Raw genomic sequence first — 18122 nt, 5'->3', positions numbered from 1 at the left:
TAGAATAGGTATTTCGGTAAAAGGCCATATTCATCTACGATTTCTCCCTATCCTATTTCCAATTAACTAAATATTGCAATTGAGCTGCTTGATAATAATATCGAAAATGTGCCATTCCTCCCAGTTTCCTAGGTTGGTACAACATCGCATGAGATACCCTTGGGGTTTTATATTTCCAAATATATGCAGATATCTTCTGCTCCAAATGGAGAAAAAAATGTTTAGGGAGGGGAATTGGTAGGGATGAAAATAGATAGAGCAATCTTGGAAGTAGTACCATTTTAATTGTTTGCACTCTACTTAGCCATGAAATGTTAAGATTTTTCCATCTCTCAATATCCTGATAGATCGCTTTCAAAAGGGGAGGGTAGTTAGCAACATATAACATCTCAACTTGCTTAGACAAATTAATCCCCAGATATCGCAATGATTGTTGTGCCAATTTGAAGTAATACTTACTAGTGATCCATCTACGTTCTAAATCTGATAGGGTAAGATCCAAGATTTCCGATTTAGACATATTTATACGGAATGCTTATTGTCAAATCAAACACTATATAGCATCTCTCTCGGCAGTGATGTTGAGTCGGGGCTTTGGACAAAAACTTTGCCACTTTTTTCTGGGAGTGGCACTTCACAATATCTCTGTGTCCTCATTGCATGGAGCGCTGGTCCCTCTTGAGGATCGGAGAGGTGTTCAGTCTATCAAGTTTGCATGGGAGGGAGGACATGGGATCTCTCTTGAATGCTGTCAGGGGCCTATCCCATTTGATTACAGGAGCAATATTGAGAGAGTGTTATATCCAGGTGCTCTACAAAGCCTATTTTACTCAGGTACAGTTGCACAAAATAGGCAGCATTGAGTCCCCTTTATGTATCAAATGTCATAGGGAACCTAACATTTTCTTTTACTTCTTTTGGAATTGCTGGTTGGTTCAGAGATTTTTGGCAGCAATCCAATGATATTTGCAATCCCTATTGAGGAAACCAATTCAGGATACAGTGGCACAGATGGGCTTGGATTTGCCCGGAGCCTTTATGGGCTTGCCTAAAGGAAGCCCGCCTCTTGTGTCATAAGGTGTGTTTCCTTGCACGTAAATGTATCTTGCAATTATGGACTTCCATTGACCCGCGTCCTATTGGAAGTGGTGAAATCAAGTACATGCCTTGGGAGCCTGGGAGGCACAGTGGGTGGAGGGACATCCCGGGCACCAAAGAAAATTTTTGCTTACCTGAAATGTTTACTTGCAGTCCTTGCTTCTGAGGGGACGTTGCTTATTGCTGAATATATTAGGCTGACAGATATTGCTTGAAAATGAATGCTTTCTCGGTGGATGTACATGTATCTCTAGGGCAGTGTCCCACAAACTTTTCCGGCTGGCGGCACACTAAATGCAGTGCCCCGGCCGGAAGGCACCCAGAAGTCAACACGATGATGTCACGCGCATGCGTGATGTCATCATGTTAACATCCGCGCATGTGCGGAGGCCTGTCTTGCCATGACCCCGCCGTTAAGAGGGATCCAGGAGGTGCAGGGGGAAGAGGAGAGACGCCGGCCAGGAGGAGAGTCGTCCACGCAAGGCTGATGTCCTATAGGACGTGCCTTTCGCCGCGAGAGGCATGTCCTGTAGGCAGGCAGCTGGTGTGGACGACTCTCCTCCTCGCCAGGGTCGCGGCACACCAGAAATCTCAGGATGCAAACTGGTGTGCTGCGGCACACAGTTTGTGATACACTGCTCTAGAGGATATGCAGGTGGTGAGTTTGTTTTGCTGGGAAGGGCCATAAGGATACAGGCCCTCTAGCTCCTTTCTTAGAACTTTTATTTCATTGTGACCACCTGTACTCTTCTGGACTATTCTCAAGGTCTTGGGGGGGGGGATTGGGAGAGGGAGAGAGGAAGGATGAGGATGAGGGGGGTAGTTTCTGCACTGTTATATTGCAAAAAGATTGATGATAAAGCTTGTTGATTCTTCGATTCCTTGTGTATTTACCTTTATTGTTGGTGTCTGTCAATTGTTGTTGCTTGTTGTTTTCATCAATAAAAAAACTGTTTAAACATAAAATTCAAAAATGCAAAACAGTATCAGAAAAACCCCATGGGACTTAAAAATGCTAAAAATCAGTAATAGAACCCAGAAATGCTACAAAAATTCTAACCCCCTCCCCCCTTTTACAAAACCGCACTAGCGTTTTTAGCACTGGCCATTGCAGTAACAGCTCCGATGCTGTTACCACCACGGCCAACATTAAAAACGCTAGTACGGTTTTGTAAAAGGGGGGAAAGTTGGTAGGTAAGCATGCTTCCACCCAAACTGTATTAATTTCACAGTTTATATCAACTTAAAATGCTAAAAAAAATAAAACCCGAAAATGGCATGCATTCCAGAAAATACACTCAAATAGCTTTTATGCATGTCAATGATGCCATTATGCATTCTAGTGTCAGGAAATGCAGTCACTCAATGCAAAACAAACGTAAAATTACTTAAAATTGTTTTTAATTGCTGGAAATGGTACTACCACTTCATAAAAATTGTGAATGTGGGCTAGACTACCATAGAATCAATCCATGGTGCTAAAAACATTAAAATTCAATATATAAAACCAAAACAACCACAGTCACTCTAAATTATTAAAAGATCATGTTACATCATACTTCCTCTGCTAGAACCCTCTGCTAGTAATGTTTTTCCAATGGATTGGAAACAATTGAGTAATCCCAGTATTTTTATGTTTCTCCAGGAGGGGTAAGGATCCATTAAGCCTGCTTTAACTTTGAGTTTAGAGAGAAGGATATTGAACATTACGTCCTCTAGCACACCTGTCTCTTTCTCTCTCTCTCTCTTTTGCATTGGAGACAGCTGTATATTTAGGTGTTTTGGACATACAGCAGCTGTTTGTGCTGAGCTGGAGTACATCACATGCATCCTAAAAAATAGGCTCTTGCTGAATGAGTCACTGGAAAACTCAAGCACCCAGAAATGTATTCTCGCTATTATACTTCACCTAGCAAATATACCCAAATGTCAACTGTCCTATATTCAAACCAATTTAATATGGAATTCACAATGACCTTTAGAGGTGTAGCCCTTAAAGGAACTGCACCAAAATTCTTCATCAAATTGATATTATAACTATTTATCTCTACCACAGTAATTACTCAGTTGATTGAATTGAAATGCTAAGACATATTTTTGCTGAAGCTGAGAAGCAAACATTTATTTAGATTCAAAAATCATAATCTCAGGAGACCTTATTTTCCTGATGTGAATTCATGTTTCGCTTCAAGCTGTATCATGAAGTCTCATGAATACCTAACTTTGCAAATAAACCCGGTGCAACAGCATTGGCTCTTCACTAACTTCCAAAGCCCGAGAAAAAGGATTTCCCATAGACTTCTTTGGTTGTTCTCCAGGTTCATTCAGGATTTACAATAAGGTTCATGTTCACTCCTACACAGGCTACCTTACCGAAACACTGTCATGTCGAGTCCATTAATTGTCCTTGTGAATAAAAATTGTGTTTTATATCTACAACTTCACTACTGATTGGAAGTCTTTTGAACATTTAGACCTACTTTTGTGTTCTTTTATTACTCTTATAACTCCACAACCTCAATTCGCATCCTCTAGTTATATTATTTTCCTGTCGCTATATTAATACCTTAGTATTTAGACATTGTATCATATCTCCTGTACCCCTTCTTTTCTCTAGAGTATCCATATTTAGGTATTCCATTCTCTTCTCATGTGTCTTGTGATGTTTCCATACCATTTAAATTGCTTTCTTCTGAACCGCATAAAATGGCTGCAAAATCCAGTCAGCAGTGCAGTGACTGACACTGAAAAGATATACGGCCTTTTTTTACAAAGCAACGCAGCAATAGCCCCGAAGCCCTTTAAATCTCTATGGGCTTCGGGGCCGTTAGCACAGCGCAGTCACTAGCGCGGCTTTGTAAAAGAGGCCAATAGTCCCAGAGAGCTGAGCCCATCAATAGTTGGGCAGCAGAGTTCTGAATTTTTTGCCGTTCCATCAAGCGTTTCCTCACTAGACTGATGAACAACGAGGAAGATTTTGTTGACCAGCCCTGGTTTGGAACTCACATCCCAGAGCAACATGGATATTTGTAGTGCTTGATTCTCGTTATTGAAATCAGAGCATCAGGTCTCATAATGCATTAGGATGAGGTTGTCAAAAAATCTAAGAATGGCCTAAGGTGTCCCTCCTAGAACTGGGCAACTTGGAAGTTCTGCTGTAGGATTTAAGGTGAGGGAGAAAGGGTTAAAGAAGATACGTGAGAGTGTCATACATGAGGGACAATAGACAGCCAGGATGTCAGAAAAAGGAACAGAATGAGTTCTAAGGTCAATGGTTTCATCTGTTTAGTAATCAAGCAGAGAGCAAGTACAGCCCATGTTCTTCTTTTCAAAGCTTATATTTATGTTAGTTATGTTTAAAGCATGCTTTAGTTGGCATAATTGGGGAAGAGGGGAAAGAAAATAAGGTGTTATGAATGCCATTATGAGAGGCTTTATGGATAGTTCTGAATCAAGCAAACTTCTGATGTCTCCTCTCCAGAGCAAAAGTAGGCAGCTCTGGGCCTTGGTTTCCAGTGTATCTCCACTGAGGTTTCGTTTCCAGTGTATCTCCGCTGAATATGTATGAGATGCATTCTCATACAGTGCCTTCATTGTAAGTGCTCATGCATAGTCCTTTGTGTTTCCTGATAATCTAACTGGCTTACAGAACTCAAGGACTGGAGAGGCCTTCTCCTGTTCTAGAACATCTCCCTCTAAAGGTTAACACCAAGCTACTAACTAATAAATATAGTTTTACTACCGATAAAGGTCAAATTTTTGATATGCTGAATTTGTTTGATCTTCCACATCCATAATTATATGTTAGCAAGGCAGCTATTCACTCTAACCACAGCTTCATTTCTCCTTGAACCCAGCTCCAGATATGGATGTGTGCTGATGAAATATAGCTTTAACTGGACACCTGTGACCTCAACAAATCACTCAGTGATTAGATGTGGAAGTTAAAGCGCGTGAGAGAATGGAGCCCTGAGGTATCCCACAAGCTGAAATCCAGGGTGAAGCTAGTGATGCTTTAAAAGATACTAAGGGCCAGATTCTGTTAACCATGCCTACAATGTAGGTGCCTAGATGTGTCTTATCACATGTTAAGCATTGCTAACAGATTCATATCTACATTGTAGGCATTTCTAATGTAGGCCAGAATTTACCTCACCTACATTGAGGTGCCTAGCAATGCCTAACTTAAAAAAAATGTCCCCAATCTACCCCTAACCATGCTCTACATGGTGTTAGGTGACTACTGCCTACAATCCAAATACTCTTAATTTTTTATTGTCATTATGAGCTTGTTAAAGCTCATTAATTACACCATTAACTCTAATTTTGAAACTGATTTTAATTGATATAGGTGCCTACATTTTAGGAGCCACTTATAGAATTCCCCCCCCCAGTAGACTATCTCTCAACACCATAGGACTTAGTGGCATAGTAAAGGGGGGGCAGAACACCCCGGGCACCATGTTGGTGGGGGAGCTGACACTCCCTCCTCCTTTCCTCCCCCCCACCTCTTCCCATTCCTCCCCTCCACATGTGCACCCCATTCCCTTCCCCCATACCTCCAGTTGAAGAAGTTTGCGGCAGTCAACAACGTGCTATTCGTGACCCCCTCATCAGCTCTCCCACTGACGTCACTTCCGGATGCCGCACATAGGAAGTGATATCAGAGGGAGAGGCGACGGGGTCGCGAGGAGGACATCGTGCCTTAGCTATGGCTTAGCCCCTAAATACATAACAGACCTTTTCTCTTTCTCAGCCAAAAGACACAAGTGAAGCTCACACCTGAACTTCGTTTCTCCACCGGTTAGAGATTGTAAATTTAAAAATCATCATCAACATCTTCTCGCACATCAAGCAGCATTATGGGGTAAAGACCTTGAACAATTGCTTGTGCCTACTACCTATGGAGAATTCAGGAAATGCCTGAAAACACATCTATTCCTGAAATACTTAGGAAACCAACCTATTCAATCTTAGTCCTTAACAACCGAGCGCAAGAACCACCTGTCGCTAAATCTGTAACTTTGTTTATTCACTCAATCTGTAACATTTCTAATCATTGTAAACCGCATAGAACTTCACGGTCCTAGGGTATATAAACTGTTATTATTATTATTATTGTTGGCCACTGTAAGCAACAACTTCAACTAGAGTTACAACAGAAGGGAAGGGGGTGGCGTGCGCAGCAGGCGGGATCAGGGAAGGAGTGGGGGGGGTGGAGATGAGGGTAGGGGAGGAGCACCACCGCCCCGGGTGTCTTTCACCCTCGCTATGCCACTGACAGGACTTACAGGGTTCTCATTAGGATCCTCTGGTTCACAGTATTCAATCTAATTATTATGTACTTCATAAATGGACAGGTGGTGTGCGCAAAATAACCTGTGTGGAAAGAGTGAAACGGCAAAAGGAAAAATTGAGAAAGAATTATGACAATGAGAAGATTATGAAAGGAATATAACCTGAAGCAGAGAGTGATCGTGGATACCAAAGAAACAAATGAAAAAGTGAAAAGGAAAAAAATGAAAAAAATCAATAGAAAAAGATCAATAGAAAAAAAAATCAATAGAAAAGTCAAACATTAAAGACATATCTCGGGAAAATCATTGAAAATCTGGTTTTGTTTGATGCTTAATTTTCTATTTTTACTATTTTATTTTGATTGTGATTTTACACTTTGATTGTGGGTATTTTGCTGAGTACAAGTTAATGTCTTGCATTGAAGGCCACCATCAGGTCTAATAAGACAGTTGCCTATTTCCTATCCTGATCTAAGAAACTGCAAATCATCCAGAAGAGCCAATAAAGCAGCATCTGTACTATAAAGAGAACAGAAACTAGACTGACGGTGGTCCTGTAGATCACAGCCATCCAGAGAAGGTGGCAACTGTCTTAGAATCACTTTATCAATTCATCAAGAAAGAACAAGTTAGGGGGTGGTCTGAATTTACTGACGACCGGCTCAGTAGTTTAAAGTTTATTTAAAATTTGATAAAAACGCTTATAAAACTTTCTAAGCGCTGTACATAATAATAAAAATAGAGGGTACCAAACAATCAGAAATACAAACAAGACAATCTTTGGATGGCAACTACCAGGAACAAAGGGAAAAAAGGAGAAGGACTACAGTAGTATAAAGAAAAGTTCACAATAAAGGAAAAAACGATGGGATGGATACACGACAAAAATTTTTTTTAATGAAAATAGAAGAAATTGAATGATTTACTGATCGGTTGTTTAGAACCTCTGTAAGATGATGTGGGAGCAAGTTCCAAAGCTGGGGTACAGTGAGTGAAAAGATCTCATTATGCCTAGAGCTGATGATTTTTAATGAGGGTACTGAGAGGAGATTATGGGTACTTGAACGAAGTACTCTAGTGGTGGAGTGGGGAATTAACAGGCTGTCGAAAAAGATAGGAGAGTGAGTTTGACGAATCTTAGATGTTAGAAGGGCAATTTTATAGGAAATGCGGTGAGGGATTGGCAACCAATGAGCATTTCTCAAGCGCGGCGTTGCATGATCGTATTTCTTGGAATTTGTTTGATTTTTACTGTGGTATTGGCATAAGGATACAGAATCCATCCCTTTAGGTCATTGTTTTCAGGAAATTGGATGGGCTCAGGGGACTGACACAGGGATGCAGGGCCCTGAGCCCCAAAGTCACTGATGGGATGGGTTCAGGAAATGGTTTGGAATCTTCAGTATTTTCAAATGCTGTGTTTTATGTACATGCTTTTCGTATCCTGCATATCACTGTGTTTTCTCCCCTCTTCCTGCAGTGCCACACTCCCCAATTCTAAGCATGGACCGTATGAAGAAGATTAAGCGGCAACTCTCCATGACATTAAGGGGAGGAAGGACAGGAGAGAAGAGTCGAACAGAACAGCTGGAACAAATCCCCAGAGAGGAAAAGACCAGCAGCCTTGACATCGGTCAGTCTGGAACCTGAGAAGGGAGCAGTAGCAGAGCTGCCAAGTTACCCAGTTCAAGGAGGAAGATTTTGTTGACCAGCCCTGGTTTGGAACGTGCATCCCATAGCAACATGGATATTTGTAGTGCTTGATTCTTGTTATTGAAATCAGAGCTTCATGCCCCATAATGCATTAGGATGAGGTTGTCGGAAATCTAAGAATGACCTCAGGTGTCCTTCCTGGAACTGGGCAACTTGGAAGTTCTGCAGTAGGATTTAAGGTGAGGGAGAAAGGGTCAAAGAAGAAACATGAGAATTTCATGCGTGAGAGAAAATAGACAGGATTTCAGAAAAAGGAACAGGATAGGTTCTAAGGTCAATGAGAATAACAAAGGAAATTTGTGAGAGGCTAGGAGGAGAAGCCCATGGGTCAGGGAGAGAAAGAAGGGGGTGCCTTGAACAATCAGATGGAGAAGGGCATGGACAACAAGAAGAGATCGTGCTAGGGGGTTGAGTGGGAAGGTCAGAGAGAAGCAGCAGAGTCAAGTGTCTGCTAAAGATAAGGGAGACAAGAAGAGAGTGTGTTGTGATGTGGAATGGAGAGAAACTAAAGGGGTGGTGTGCCTGGGTCAGGGAAGAGAGAGGGTTAGAAGCACACAGCTGTTTTGAGCATTGCAGCCAACAAAAGAAGCAACATCCGTGAAAGGGTGAGTTCAGGTCAGATATGGAGCATCATGGGTACAACAACATAATGTGCCCCTCTACGGGCAAGAGGGGAGACAGCAGGTCACACATTGGACAAAACCTAAGGTTTTGCCTGGCATCCAAATAGGACTTTAAATCCCTCTGCAGTGCCTCCCTGGAACATCCTCCTGGCCCCTGCCAGTGCAGCTCTGCAGAGCGTCTCTGAGCTCCCCCAACCCCCACACCTTGTGGTGCTCTGGGCTCCTTCAGGACACAAATACTGCAGTTCAGTGCTGTGTCTCGTGGACATTGCCAGTGTCTAGTGAGTGCCCTATGTTCTGCTGAGGTAAGCCAGGTGTCATGGCTGTCAGCTGCATGTTGCTTCCTTTTACCACTTTTTTTTTTATTGAAATGTAGATTGAGGGTGGGAGTGTTGTTGTACTATGTTTTTTTTTCTCTTTTCTCTTTATTTTTTAATTAGGTGGCAATTCTATAAATTGGCACAAGACCTAGGAGCCCCAGTGCCATGCACTTAGCACTAATTCTATAATGGCATCTCGGTGCCAAGATTCCATTATAGAACAGTAGTGTGAGCCAGCATTGATGCACCAACAGTTATACCAAGATACCAAGTCAATGGCGGCTATTGCTATTGGCACCTAATTATGTTCCAAATTGCACATAACATCTAGTATCCTGTGTGTTACAGGCGTATCTTGAAGACTTCTCTGTGTTTACATCCCCTTGCACTTATGCACCAAACAATTTGAACATTAGAGAATAGCAGCTGGCATTTACAAGTGTAATTACCAATTGGTGACACCAATCACATACGCATGTGCTATTAATCTATAGTGTATGCGCACAATTGGCACCTATCTTTAGGTGCCAATTTATAGAATTTGCCCTTTTAGTTTCTTCCCTCTGTGCTGTTTTGATGTCATGTCTTTCTTCCTCTTGCTCACCTTCTCTCCTCTCTGCTGCTCTCTCTCATCTTCTCTTTCTTTCTTACTCTTTGCTCGCACTCTGTCTCTTTCCATCTTTCTTCTTTTGTTTTTTTCCCTTCCCTCCCCATTTCATTTCTGTACCTTGTGACATCTACCCTCAGATCCTGCCAAGAGGAAGGGACAGCCCCTTCCTCCTTCCCGCAGCATGCATGCCTTCCTGCACCAGTATGCCACCAACGCCTTCCGAAAACCACCAGCTCACCGGCCGAACCGCACTCTCTGCAGGAGCCTCAGTTCCTTCTTGAACCAAACTGGAACACTAGGTACCTATCACCCTCTTTCTCCTCCTTGAGAGGACTCCCCTGAAATCACATACAAAGAGTCAGTGGAAGAGCCAGAGCTTAGAACTGAGACTTGAAGAGATAAAGTGGATGGTTTTAGGGACAAGTGGGCTAACCCACTCTTCACACCTGAGGTGGCTGACCCAGTTGTCCATGTGGCCAGTGAGGATAGCCCATTCAATCACATGCAGAAGTCTGCAAAATCCATTGGCTTTTAGCTTAATCCACTTGTCCATAGGTAAATATTGATGTCTTGATGTACTAGATCCAAATTTTTCTGTGTGGTTTTGTTGCAAACTGCCTTGTGATGCTCTCAGGAAGGGCAGTATATGAAATTTTAAATAAACCATAAATTGGCAAAATTTTGGTGCTTAGCCCACATGCTCGTAAGACCATCCAAGTGACTCCTGGTTACCAGACATATGGTCAGTGATAAAGCTAACTAAGATTTAGAACTGAGATAGAGGGTGATGACTGTATGTAACTTGTAACCCGTTCTTAGCTCTTTGGGGAGAACGGGATATAAATCCAAATAAATGCATTTATTTATTTGTTTTATTATTTATATACCACTTATATCCTAAGTGGTTTACATTCAGGTACTTTATCCTATTTCCCTACCTGTCCCGGTGGGCTCAAACTCTATCTAGTGTACCTGGGGCAATGAGGGGATTAAGTGACTTGCCCAGGGACACAAGGAGCAGCGAGGGATTTGAGCCCACAGCCTCAGGGTATAGCTATAGCTATAGCTCTAACCCCTGCGCCACACGCTCCCACGATAAAATGACACTCCCATAGTCACACGCTTGTTGAAAGACAGGGCTTTACATATTTAATGGCATTTTGTGTCACGGATGGTTTACTTTGGAATAAGATGTAGCATGCCCTGTAGCACAAAATACAAGGAACTTGAACGGATATGCAAAGATTCACTGAGTAGAGGAGTTACTCATAACAGGTTAATTGCAAAAGGTTAACTTTATCTGGATGGTGTCACAGCTAGCCAGCTAAGGTTGTAGCTGAATATCTGGTTAAATTTAACCACACAAAGCTGGTGTAGTTAGATTTAATAAACAAATAACCAAAAACCATTCACTGTGAATGGTTTTTGTTATTTGTTTTATTTTATCAATATAGTACCATTCGAATTTTTGTAGATTTAAGACGTTTGCATGGCCACACTTAGGAGAACACATTTAGCTGGTTAGCACCAAAAGCCCCTAACTAATTAACCCCCTCCTCTACAAAGCCGCTCTAGCATTTATAGCGCCGGCCGCAGCGGCAACAGCTCAAACGCTCATAGGAATTCTATGAGCTTCGGAGCTGTTACCGCAGCAGCTGGCACTAAAAACGCTAGCTCGGCTTTATAAAGATGGGGGTACGTTTGAAAACCCAGCACATAGCATAGCTCAGCTGGCTCCCTATTTGCTCAGCTAAATCTGAGAGCACTGGTTTTTGGCACACATATTTTAGCTAGAAAGGGTGAAAAGAAAGTTAAAATCCAGTTTTAAGTGGATAAATCTTTTTTTGTCGAGCATCATACATAGTTCTGGCACTAGGTTCAAAGCTTGGAGGGATTATGCTGGGTCTCACAACACACAAGTCAGCTTGTGTTGGCCTGACTGGTGATTGTTTCCAAGTTTCCATTGGTCGCTGTCCACTCCGTTTCTTCTGGCACAGAAAAATGGACATATTGGAGTCACTGAGAAAATTAGTGCATTATGAAGTTTTTGCATCATTAATAACACTATGTAAAACAATTTTTGTTTCTTGGCAGTAAAGGCCAGATTCTCAAAAAGGTTGCTGAAAGTTAGAAAGTTAACTGTTTTAGGCCCTCTTTTACTAAACTGCAGTAGAGGTTTCTACTGCAGCCTGGGGCGCTAAATGCTCCGATGCTAATAGGAATTTTATGAGCATTGGAGTATTTAGCACTGTGGCTTAGTTAAAGGGGGTGGTTAATTGGTTATAAGTGGCACAATAATTGGTCATGCTATTAAAAATAAATTAAAAACTCACTTTAAAAAAAATTAGGTACCACTAGGCACCCTCCAGTACCAGTGCCTAGTGACACTAAAGTACGGAGGTGGATGTGTTTAGGAGCGGCATTTGACTTTGGCATCACTAGGCGATGCTGACCATGATTCTGCAAGGACACTGGAAATGTAAGCCTGTAAAACCCTAGCCGCGATTCTGAAAGCAGCACCTGTCTGTGACTGACAGGTAACAGCCGTCTCTTTCAGAATCAGCCCCTAAGTGTAATTTCCTAATTGCTCATGCCTAAAAAGTATTAAAAAAAAGTCTGTCATTTCCATTTTGATTTTATGACCAGAATAGTCAAAATGTTGCAATTTACCTATTTAAAATGTGAAAACGCCAAATTTTCATCTTTTCATTCTTATAAAGTCATAAAAAGCAACATACGAATCATAATTAATATGTATTTTTATTGAAGTTATACAAAGATCACAGAAGATTTAGAAGTGAGTAGTTCTTCGAGAATTGTGATTATATTGTAGGTCACTTTCTCGAATCATTCCCCAGATGTAGCCTCCCATCAAGTTCTCATTATATTGTCCTTGGTAGCAGTGTTCGAAGACCAGTATATCCTGGTGGAAGTGCTCACCTTGCTCCTCTGAGTATGCTCCCATGTTTTCCTTGAATATCTCAAGATGAGCATTAAGGACATGGAGGACATTAAGGAGCATTTGTGAGACATCCTACAGCCCATTTTACTGTAATTCTTCACTAGATTCTCAACCATCTCCAGATAGTTTTTGGCCTTGTGATTGTCCTGGAAGCCCCGAACCACTATGGAAATGTTGTTCCAAGCCGTTTCCTCCTTCCTAGTTAGCTTCTTGGGAAATTCCTTGCACTCCAGGATCCTCTTTATCTGTGATCCAACGAAGACACCAGCTTTGACCTTTGCCTCAAACAGATTAGGGAAGATGTCTCAAAGGTTGCTGACTCCTTCTCTAGAGCTCCGACAAATTGTTTCATTAGGCCCGATTTGATGTGCAGTGATGGCATCAACACCTTTGGGGTCCACCAGTGGTTTCCATTTGATGCTGTTTCTCCCCACAGAGAACTTGGTCCGCTGTGGCCAGTCCTGCTTTTGATAGTGTGCCTTTGTGTCCCTGCTGTACCAAAGGCAAAGATAGCAGGAAAACTTGGAGACCCATTAGGGATGCCACCATTTTGAAGTCTCCAATGACCTCCCAGACCTACAATGACCTCATCATACTTCAAAACACTTAATAAAGTCTTGATGCTGTTGTAATCCTCTTTGAGGTACACTGAGTGAACCAGGAAGAGACAGGTACTTTTTCTCATTGAATTTTGGTCTTGCTTCGATACACTTCCAAATCAAGATAGTGATATTGATGATGTGAATTCCTGGTCTCATATTAATACCCATATTTTAAATGAAATAGCCCCTATTAAATTGAGAAGAAAGAGACACAAAAATCTGGATGGGTGGTATGATTCAGACTTGATATTGGTAAAAAGGGAACTCAGAAAATTGGAAAGACAGTGATCAAATCAGGAACTATGGAACATAGATTAATCTGGAAGACAAAATTAAAAGAATATAAAAATTTGATTAAAGAGAAACGTACCACTTTCTATGCTCAAAAAATCGGCAACTCTTCAACTAATAGTAATGCTCTTTTTAATCTGGTTAACAACCTCAATGATATAGAGGCGTTTACTGGTTCCACTGAAGAACTTTCCATTTCTGCTGATGTTTTAGCTGACTTTTTCAATATGAAAATAAAAAATTTGAGAACTTCTTTAGTAGTTCCTGTTAACAATCATTCGTATTTTCCAGTCTTTCAGTTTTTAGTAGACTCTAGCGTTGACATATATTGGAACAATTTTACAGCTTTCAACTGGCTGTCTTCCGAATGTCATAAAAATTGCCCCTGTTACTTTTAAGGCCAAATTGTTTAGTTGAGCTAACTTTTTATTATCTAATGGGACTTTCCCAGAGGAATTGGGTCAGATTTTGATCATACCAATTATTAAAAATCCTAAAGAATCTTCTACCTTACCTTCCAACTACAGACCTATTGCCAGTATCCCTTTGTTTACTAAATTGTTGGAGGGTCTGGTTAACTCAGAACTAACTGCTTACTTGGATAAGTTTAATATATTACAAGATAGCCAGTCTGGGTTTCGGTCAGGTTTCAGTACTGAAACCGTCATGGCCTCTCTGCTGGATAATCTTCATTTGTTGTTCAGTCAAGGTACAAGTGCTTTGATTTTGCAGTTAGATCTGAGCAGTGCTTTTGATCATGAATCAGATTGAATGTTGGATGATTGCTTTTAAATTGAAATTAAATGCAGAAAAAACTAAATTTAAAGAAACATCGATACACTTGAATGGTTTCGACTATACTATAGAAATATTGGGAGTGACTATAGATAAACATCTCACTTTAGAACATCATACTGATCTATTATTGAAGAAATGCATCGCTGTGCTCTGGAAACTTTGAATTATTAAGAAATACTTTGATGAAGCTTCATTCCGTTTGTTAGTGCAGTCATCCGTTTTAAGTATTCTTGTAATGTTATCTATTTGGGTGCTTTTAAGAAAATTTTTAGAAAATTGAGTGTGGTTCAAAACACCGCAGTTTGATTGATCTTTGGATTGAAAAAATGTGAGCATATTACACCATATTAATTGAAATTTCACTGGCTGACGATTGAGGCCAGAGTTTTATTTAAGTTTGCTTGTATCTGTTACAAATCTATTTTTGGCTTGTCACCTGGCCCATTTTTCTCTGAACCACCCAAATAAAGGTCACATGCAGAGTTTGTTTATTTAAAAATTCCATGCTTCTTTTATGTAATGTATCACCTTTTCAATTGCATTTTTATTGTACAATCGGTTCTTATTTGCTGTAATCCGTTTAGAACCATTCTTTTAAAATGTACTTTTCTTTTAAAACATATTCTCCACTGTAGGATCAGTTCCTATTTATTGTGCATTGCTTAGAATTGTATTTTCCTTTTAAATTGTACTCTGCACTGTATGACTAGTTATTATTTATTGTAAACCGCCTAGAACCACTTTTGGTTAGGCGATATATAAAAAATAAAATTATTATTATTATAGAGCAGCACAGCTTTGATGCTTCTGGAAGAGGTGTCAATGAAGAAACACCACTCGTTCAGGCGATTCCAATTGCCTTAAACAGACTAGTCACATTGACGGGTGAAGAAGGTGGAAAAAGCTCGATGATGCTTCCTCTGATCTGTGACTTGCACACTTTCATCCAACAAGTTCCACTGCTTGAGCCTAGACATCAAATGTTCGGCATTGGTCTTGGCGAGACTAAGATATGTGATCAAGTCATTGAGGGCTTTTTGATTTGGATAGTATGGGTTTCTCTTATCAGCTGCACCATTGATATTGTAAACTGGATCTCTCTGACTTGTTGCTGTTTTCTGAAGATAGCTGCTCTCTCTCTCTGGGAGAGTGGGTATCTGAAGCTTAGGGCAATGTGGTACCGGGGTAATGGATGAAGGAATGTCCGGATATGTGATTGCAGATGCATGGTTGCCAGTTTGATGTTTGGAAGGGTCTACCATTCAGAAAAAGCAATTGCTTAAGTGGTCAGTGAGTTCTTGTCAAATTCTTGGGATAGCAAACTTTATGGCTCTCTTTTCCCCTTTGTACCATCCTATAGAAGAACAAAATGAAATTGTGGTAATGAAAACAATGAATTTATTTCACCTATAACTAATGTGTACAAGATTCTAAATTTATTTAAATATTTTAAAAATTATGCATTCTAAGAAATTTTATAGCAGATCCTTGTGAGAAACAAAATTGTCTTACCTTCCAGAGTTTTTTGGCAGTGCTCGCATGTGAAGTGCTCAAGGTTTGTCTTGATCTCCAACAGGCTTGCTGAAATATGCCTTGTAGGCATCGCACATCTTAACAGATGCTTCTGTGGAGTACTTTTTCCCTCTTGTCTTGCTAAATTGGCCGCATACATAGCAAAATGCATCTTCCGGATGTTTGCAGCCTCTGGATGCCATCTAAAACAATGCAGATGTGTTACCACTTAGGCAGTTGGAACTGAACTGAGCTGGTGGGTTAAGATTTTTATAGTTATACAGCACTACTATTTATATTAATGGAAAGTTCTAGAAAATTCTTGAAGTTACTCTAAGGGCTCCTTTTACTAAGGTGCGCTAGCATTTTTAGTGCACGCACAAAATTACAGCACGCTAAACCGCACGCTACACTTCTAGAATAACGCCAGCTCAATGCTGGCGTTAAGGTCTAGTGTGCACGGCAATTTAGCGTGCGCCATTCCCCGCGTTAAGGCCCTAATGCACCTTAGTAAAAGGAGCCCTAAGGGGCCTTTTTACTAAGGCCTGTGGCCAAAATTAGCACAGCAGATGCCTACCGCCGATTTTGGCCCGTGGTAATTCAGAAATTACCAAGAATCAAAAAAGTGCAGCTCATAGGAGTGTCTGCCGAGAGGCAGGTTTCTGCCCATACACGCGGCAATAACAGCATGTCTGAAAAGCCCTTATCACCTGCCTTTTTGCAATCAGTAAAGGCTCCTGCGCTAACCCAGTGGTAAGAAGCGCCATGAGCCTTTAACACAGCGCACCAGTGCATTGCGTGTACGCATGGCCACAACATGCCCCTTCCTCCACCCATCTCTGTCCACAGCCGCAGTAAGCCTTACCATCTGAATTGCCACATCATAAATATTTTTTACCATCGCAGTAAGTGCAGTATGTCTTTGGTATTGTTTGCCACACAACAATACCCTACCATGCCTTAGTAAAAGGGCCCTTAAATTTACTCAGCTTGGAATCAATCTGGAATGTTCTGGGAAAAAGGTAAATTTCAGTGTCCTCTGGTCACAAAAGCAAAGTTTGAGGGGGATGTTAGCCATTTTCTGTACTTTTGTGGCATAGGCAATTAAGAAAAAACACTTATTACCCAGGAATAAAAAAAAAAGTGAATGTACAACACAGCAGTGTTACACAGGATATAATCAATCTTTTGCTTTATGTGAGATAAAAATGATGAGAGAAAGCCAATTCTTGCTCAGTCAGAGAAGTTAATCCTGCAGTTCCAGCCTCTCCCAGCCAGGAGATGCTGGTGGTATGGTGCAGGGGTGCTGGCTATGTGGGGAGTTTACAGTTCCTGCAGTCTCAGCCTCTCATAGGAAAGTTGATACCAGCACATACAATGCATCATATCTATGGAGGAGAGACCAAAGACAAGTTGTTTTGCCCTTAACAGAAAAATCTGAGTCTGAACTCTGTTTCTTCCTTTCTCTGTCTCTCTTCTGTCTTCCACTATACTCCAACCCATATAACTCTGCATCTGAAAAGCAGAAATCGTTCAGGAGGATCTGAAGATGGGCTCAGATGGAGAGAGTGACCATGCCTCAGGGGCATCTTCCGATGAGGTGCATTCTCCTGTCTGCGTTAGAATGCGCAATGGCAGTACGAGGAAAATCTCCATTGAGGTAATAACTGTTCCCTACAGATTCCATTACAAGCACTCTTCCATTATTCCCTGCAACCCCCCTACAGCTAGTACCCTTCTAGCACTTTCTACTGCTTCTCCCAAAGTCAGTGCCATCACTACCATTCCCTCAAATCCGTCCACAATCAGCACTTCTCCAACATTCCCCTCAGCCAACACTCCTGCACTATTATCTCCAATGCCCCATCTCATAAAACCAGCACCATTCCCTCCAGCTCCTCCCAGCCAGCATTTTTTCACCATTCCTTCAACCCCCACCCCCAATAAGTACTCCTCCACCATTGCCTATAGCTCCTCCAGTAGCCAGTGTTCCTTCACCAGCCCATACAGCTTTGTCACTGCTGCAAATCTCTGAGTTAGTATTCAGGGAAATTTAATTTAGCATTCAAAGTCATTTCTGCTTTGTTCCCATTGTGCCCTATCCCTCTAATTCTATAAACTTGTGTGCTCAAATTTCCAACCAGCATGCAAACTTGCACCTTCAGGTTATAGAATAAGCTCAGTTGAGCACAGTAATTGGCTGTTAATTGGAATTAGCAGCTAATTATTGGCTATAATTGACACCAATTACATACATAACTAGCTTTAGTTGCTATTCTATAAGCTGCACGCTCAA

General features: G+C 41.2%; 1 protein-coding gene across 6 annotated transcripts in view; it reads left to right on the top strand.

The window, feature by feature from the left end:
• CDK16 (cyclin dependent kinase 16) overlaps nt 1–18122 on the top strand; it is a 110784-nt gene that overhangs the window by 43016 nt on the left and 49646 nt on the right. For 3 of the 6 annotated variants that reach the window (XM_033924321.1, XM_033924306.1, XM_033924330.1), the window contains 3 exons: nt 7876–8028; nt 9799–9960; nt 17350–17486. In XM_033924321.1, coding sequence (XP_033780212.1) covers nt 7899–8028; nt 9799–9960; nt 17350–17486 — 429 coding nt within the window. In that variant the 5' untranslated portion in view covers nt 7876–7898. Of the gene's footprint in view, nt 1–7875; nt 8029–9798; nt 9961–15890; nt 16083–17349; nt 17487–18122 lie in introns of those variants that run through there. The other 3 variants (XM_033924314.1, XM_033924348.1, XM_033924338.1) reach the window with 3 other exon arrangements.

This window comes from Geotrypetes seraphini, chromosome 1 (assembly GCF_902459505.1).
Source record: "Geotrypetes seraphini chromosome 1, aGeoSer1.1, whole genome shotgun sequence".
Taxonomy (NCBI): domain Eukaryota; kingdom Metazoa; phylum Chordata; class Amphibia; order Gymnophiona; family Dermophiidae; genus Geotrypetes; species Geotrypetes seraphini.
Note: the sequence above shows the minus strand (reverse complement) of the source record. Positions and strands in the feature narration are given on the sequence as shown.